At 37.1% G+C, this 5,608-nt stretch overlaps 1 protein-coding gene across 1 annotated transcript in view; it reads left to right on the top strand.

Annotated features, from left to right (window-relative positions):
• Nucleotides 1-343: 343 nt before the first annotated feature.
• LOC110288938 (dynein heavy chain 7, axonemal-like) overlaps nucleotides 344-5,608 on the top strand; it is a gene marked incomplete at both ends in the record, with an annotated part of 30,716 nt that continues 25,451 nt past the window's right edge. The window contains 2 exons of the mRNA XM_021155171.1: nucleotides 344-419; nucleotides 5,172-5,297. Coding sequence (XP_021010830.1) covers nucleotides 344-419; nucleotides 5,172-5,297 — 202 coding nt within the window. The remainder of the gene's footprint in view (nucleotides 420-5,171; nucleotides 5,298-5,608) is intronic.

Genomic DNA, 5,608 nt, shown 5'->3' with positions numbered 1-5,608 from the left:
AAAAAGGCAATGTGTGCTTTTCCAAGGGAAGAATTTCTCCTCTTTTTGCTGACCTAAAATTTAACAAGAGTGCTTTTGATGGAATAATTATAAAGGAAATTATAATATTAAAGTCAGTTATCACTTCCAAATGAAGCAATAGGAACACATTGTTAAGAAAGAACACAGACACGGACTTGACTGACTGTTTTCCTCACAATTTTTTCTTCATAAATGTACAAATTTCTCTTTATTACAGAACTAACACAGTTTAAGTGATTAATTTGAATAGAATTATTTTTCTCAGAAATATGCTGTAATTAATCTAGGGTTATTTATCCCAACTTTTCAATTTTTTTCTTAGTTGACTTTGTTTTAAAAGATCCCAGAGAAAAAGATGATGATGGCAAGATAACTGAACTCCCACCTCACCGTGCTGAGTAAGTGAGCATGTGTCCTAATGGCATTCACTCTGTATGACAAATGATATATAACTACTGCCAGATTTTAAAGAGATCCCCTCATGCTTGTATTTCCTCATATGTGCATACATTTCTCATATATGTGCTTTAATTTATATATTTTATATTACATATTTATAAATATTATCTATATTTTTATTTATTTAAATATATTTTCTTCATAAATGCATAAATTTTTCTTTATTACAGAACTAACACAGTTTAAATGATTAATTTTAAAGGAATTACTTTTCTCAGAAATATGTATATAAGTACACATACACACACACACGGTATATATACATAGTTTTCTCAAAAGTGAGTCTGAAAGTCCCTGTCTCAAAACAAAATTATACCAACTAAACAAATGACCAAATTAAAAATCCTTTTGTGAGCCAGGTTGTCATGGCATACAACTTTAGTCATGGGACTCAGGAGGCAGAGGCAGGCAGATCTCTGAGAGTTCAAGACTAGCTTGGTCTACAGGGCAAGTTCCAGAAAAGCTGGGGATACACAGAGAAACCCTGTCTCAGGAAAACACCAAACACCAAACAAATGAAAAACTCACTCAACAAATGCACAAGATGCAACTCTTGTGGAAAGGACTTGCTATGGCCTTGTGTCTCCTTAGCATGGAGATCAGGCTTCAGATATTGAAGCATGAACATTTGGTGACAGTTTGTAAAAAATAAATAAATAAAATAAAATAAAAATATCCGCAACATTGAAAAAGACTAAATATATCCATAGAATATTTCAAGTTGTTTATGGGTTCAGAACATATGGTAAAACAAAACACTTATTGTACATTTTCCTTAAAAAGTAGAATTTAGGAATACAGCTCTTAAATATTTGAAAAATAAAACATAGATTAAAATAATCTTAATTTTCTTGACAATAGCACAAGCTTTATATGGTAAAATTCCTAGTTAAGCATGAGAAGCTGTCATCATGCTGAGGCTGGGCTGCTTATGGAGTAGAGATGGAAGCAGGGAAAGGGATAGAAACATTTCCTTCTGTTTAACTGAGGTCTGCTGTTCTGAGAGCTGATACCATGGAAAGGGAAAAAACTTAGGATGGGCAAACTGTAACCGTCAGTACAGGAGGAAGATGAAAAAAAAAAAGAAGTAATATATGTATGTGTGTGTGTGTGTGTGTGTGTGTACATATATATATGTGCGTGTATATATATGTACACACACATATATACGGTGTGTGTGTGTGTGTGTATGTGCGTGTGTCATGTCCTTCAGTTTGGTATGGAGGTACATTAGGAAGAGGGTGACAAAGCCAGAGTTCCTCAGTCAGGACATGGAAAGACAGGCAGACCCAGGAGAATGTCAGGGCAGCTTTAGGGACTCTGCTAAGGTGAAAACTATGGAAAGGAAAATATACTACCTCATTGTCTTAGTTAGGGTTGCCATTGCTGTGAAGAGATATCATAACCAAGTCATATCTTATAAAGGTAATATTTAATTGAGGCTGGCTTATGGGGTTCAGAGGTTTAGAGTCCATTATCATTATGGTAGGAAGCATGGCAATGCCCAGACAGGCGTGGTGAAGGACAACCTGAGAGTTCTACATATTCATCCAAAGAAAGCTAGGAGGAGACTGTTTTCTAGGTGGCTAGGAAAAAGGTCTCAAAGTCTGTGTCCACCATGACACACTTACTCCAAAAGGGCTACACTTACTCCAACAAGGCCGTACTTCCTAATAGTGCCACTCCCTGGGCCAAGCATTTTCAAACCACCGTACTCATCAAAGGGCTAATTACTTTCCCCCTCTTTTTAGTATGGTTTAAAGTGAGCCTGCCTTCCTAGAGGAAATTCCACTTTCTTGTGGAGTAGTTCTTTGGTGGAGTGATTGACTGTCCAGTTGTGGCTCAGTCTGAACATCTTGGTAAACTCAATCACCCATAGTATGTTGATGTCAGATTAAGGAAATGAACAAACACATTTCTCCTTAGTCTCATTTAATCAAGAGGGAGCCCAGATTTGAATTCTCTACTCTACTCTTCCTTTGTATTTTTTTCTGTTGTTGTTGCTCTGTCTTTCTGCTATGAGTGTGAACCTGTGCCTGTCTGAATATTATCTTATGATTCTGAGTGTCCCTGTCTCTTTGTCTCTGTGTGTATCCCTGCGAGCTTATCCCTAATAAAGGGCTTCCTGAATGTTGTCTTGCGACTCTCTCTCTCTCTGTCTCTCTGTCTCTGTCTCTGTCTCTGTCTCTGTCTCTCTCTGTCTCTCTCTGTCTCTCTCTCTCTCTGTCTCTCTCTCTCTGTCTCTCTCTCTCTCTNTCTCTCTCTCTCTGTCTCTCTCTCTCTCTCTCTCTCTCTCTCTCTCTCCCATTGCTGTGTGTCCCAAATAAAGGGCTTTTCCCCTTCTCTTTTATTAAACAATACAGAAACCATCTCGTGGGGAAAGAATGAGGGATATTTACAGGAATCTTTGTCAGGCTACTTTTTCCTCCTATTTTTATTAAATTATCATCATAATGCATATACAAGCATGTGCATTACTCCTGGGAAGAGTATGTAATTTAAGATTACAGCTATGTATTAATTTATATTGTAAAAGTTAATTACATAAGAAATCTAAGGTTTGTTTTTACATTGTTTACTTAAAAGCAGATTAAACAAATAGATTGAGCAAGCACACAGTAGGATAGCAGTCTTAAATTTAAGTGACCTTAAGGTGCATTATTATTTCTGAATGTGAGGTCCAGCAAACATTCCATTTTTGTAAGAGTTTTTGTTTCGTTTTGTTGTTTTTTCTCAATCAAAATGTGTTGCCACACAACTGAATTAACCAATTTATGCTTTTATAATGTGGGTTGTCAGCTTGGCATACTCAACCAGAGAAGTGACGCTACCTAACAGGCACTACAGAGCCCTGTCAAGGCCACTGTAGTATTCTCCCATTTGAGTAGGTGGTCATAAACTCATTGAGGAACCAGATGAAGGATCACACACTGCCTCATGTTTCTAGCATTTCTGGCCTCTAATCATGGACTTTATTTATTTATGTATTTAGGTTTAAGGCCAAAGACTACAATAAAATACAGTCATTAAACTGCTTGTCTCATTTCTATCTCCTGTCCTATCTTCTTTCTGGTACAGAGGTAACACTAACTGCCAGTTAGGGAGCTGGACAATGGAATCTGCTTTCCCTTTGTTACATGGGGTCATCATGTATGGCACTTGTGCTGCCAGTGGGCCTATGTAGGAGACTTGGAAATTATATTAGTGGTTATATTTATGCAACAACCAGATGTAGGCAAAAGAAGAAGTCTTGACTACCTAAGTCACGTGTTAAATAAAATTGATGATAAAATTATGGCCACAAAGTAGACATAATCAAGTATACAGATGCTTGAAAATACTGTAAATCAAATGTGCATTTGATATACCTGACCATGGAGTACCATAGCTTAGTGACACAGTGTGCTACAGATTCATTCATGGGTATCTTGCCAGCTGCACAGTGGGCTACCCCACAGTGCACTGCCTAGCATCTTAAAGTCAGCTCAGGAGAAAGTCAAAATCCAAATGTGTTGCTTTTCTAGGATCATAGAGCCAGAATCTCAGAAGTCCAAATATGGTAAGGATACACCACAGAGGATATCTTACATATTTGAAAACATGTAAATATATTTGAAAATATGTTTTCAAATAAGAATGGTTGTCTGTGTGTGTGTGCACATGCTTGCATGCATGATTTGTAAATGATTTGGCTTTAACCGTCAATTTGACAATTTAGAATCACCAGGATGAGAGTTCTAATAAAGAACTATCTATATCAGGTTGTATTATAAGCATATCAGTGGAGGATTGTCTTGGTTGTTCATGTATAGAAGAAAACTTAGCCCATTGTTGGTGACACCATTCTCTACATTGGGCTCTGAACTATTCAGCATGCATATATTAGCTCTTTGCTCTTGACTGTGTATGATGCAATAGCTGTTCTGAGCTTTTTCCTTTGTGACTTTCCTTCTACAATGGGTTACAATTTGGAATTGTAAATTTAAATCTTCTCTTTCCCTTATATTGCCTTTTTTCAGAGTATTATATCACAGCAACTGAAGTGAAGCTCTAGTCTCCATTTAGAAAAGCTAGCTTGCCATTGTTTGGAGTTTATCATTATACGTTATTTACATTCAAAAGTATTTAGAGACAAGAATGCCTTGTTTTTAAATATGTTAAACAAACTTCATGATTATTGTCAAGATTAAGTTAAGCTAACCACAGAGTATATATTGCAGAATATAATTACATATTTTGCAATTTCTACTACTTTTTTTTTTTTTATTCATCCTGATCACAGCCCCACCCTCCATCTCCTCCCCTGAGGCACATCTCTGCAGGGCTAGGTGCATTCTCTCCCACTGAGGCCAGACAAAGCAGAGCAGTAAGGGGAATGGGATCCATAGGCAGGTAACAGATTCAGAGACAACCCCTGCTACAGTTGTTGGGGAACCTACATGAAGACCAAGCTGCATATCTGATACATATCTGTAGGGGCATATTTTGTAATTTCTAAGAGATATTAGAACAAAAATGATTATTACTCAAATATATCCCTATTATAAAAAAATACTCTTTGTAGGGCTTAGGACTAGACATAGGACCTTGGCTGATCTAGGCAAGTGCTCTACTACTGAGTCGAATGCCCAAACCAAAGCTGCTTTTGATTTTTAGGGAAGATAATTCAGTTTTTTCTTTTTCTGTTTCAGAATAGAAGTCTTGCCAAAGCCATGGAGGAGGTCTTTCCTATCTTCATGCAGTTACATTAGGGATCACTTGAATGCAATGAACCCTACGATGCTGGCTGTGCTGGATCTGTGGCATAGCACTTTTAAGTGAGTATTTCTGGGCTTTTTGAAACTAAGAAAAGCTTGGGTTTATTTATTAGCCTGTGAGTGCTTTGCCTACAGGTATGTGTGTATAATATATGTGTGTATACTATATGTGTGTATACTATATGTGTACTATATGTGTGTATACTGTATGCTGGTGCCTGGGGAGGTCATTGGATTTCCCCAGGTCTGGAGTTAGGGTTGACTGTAAGCCTGCAGTGTTGGTTCTAGGAGATGACCTGGGTTTGTGCAATAATAGGTGCTTTTAACCACTAAGCCATCATCTATGCCCTNTTNCTAATTTTTTTTNNAAA

The sequence above is a fragment of the Mus caroli genome, unplaced genomic scaffold (genome assembly GCF_900094665.2).
Source record: "Mus caroli unplaced genomic scaffold, CAROLI_EIJ_v1.1 scaffold_13511_1, whole genome shotgun sequence".
NCBI lineage: Eukaryota > Metazoa > Chordata > Mammalia > Rodentia > Muridae > Mus > Mus caroli.
This window is presented reverse-complemented; position numbering and strand designations above follow the sequence as displayed.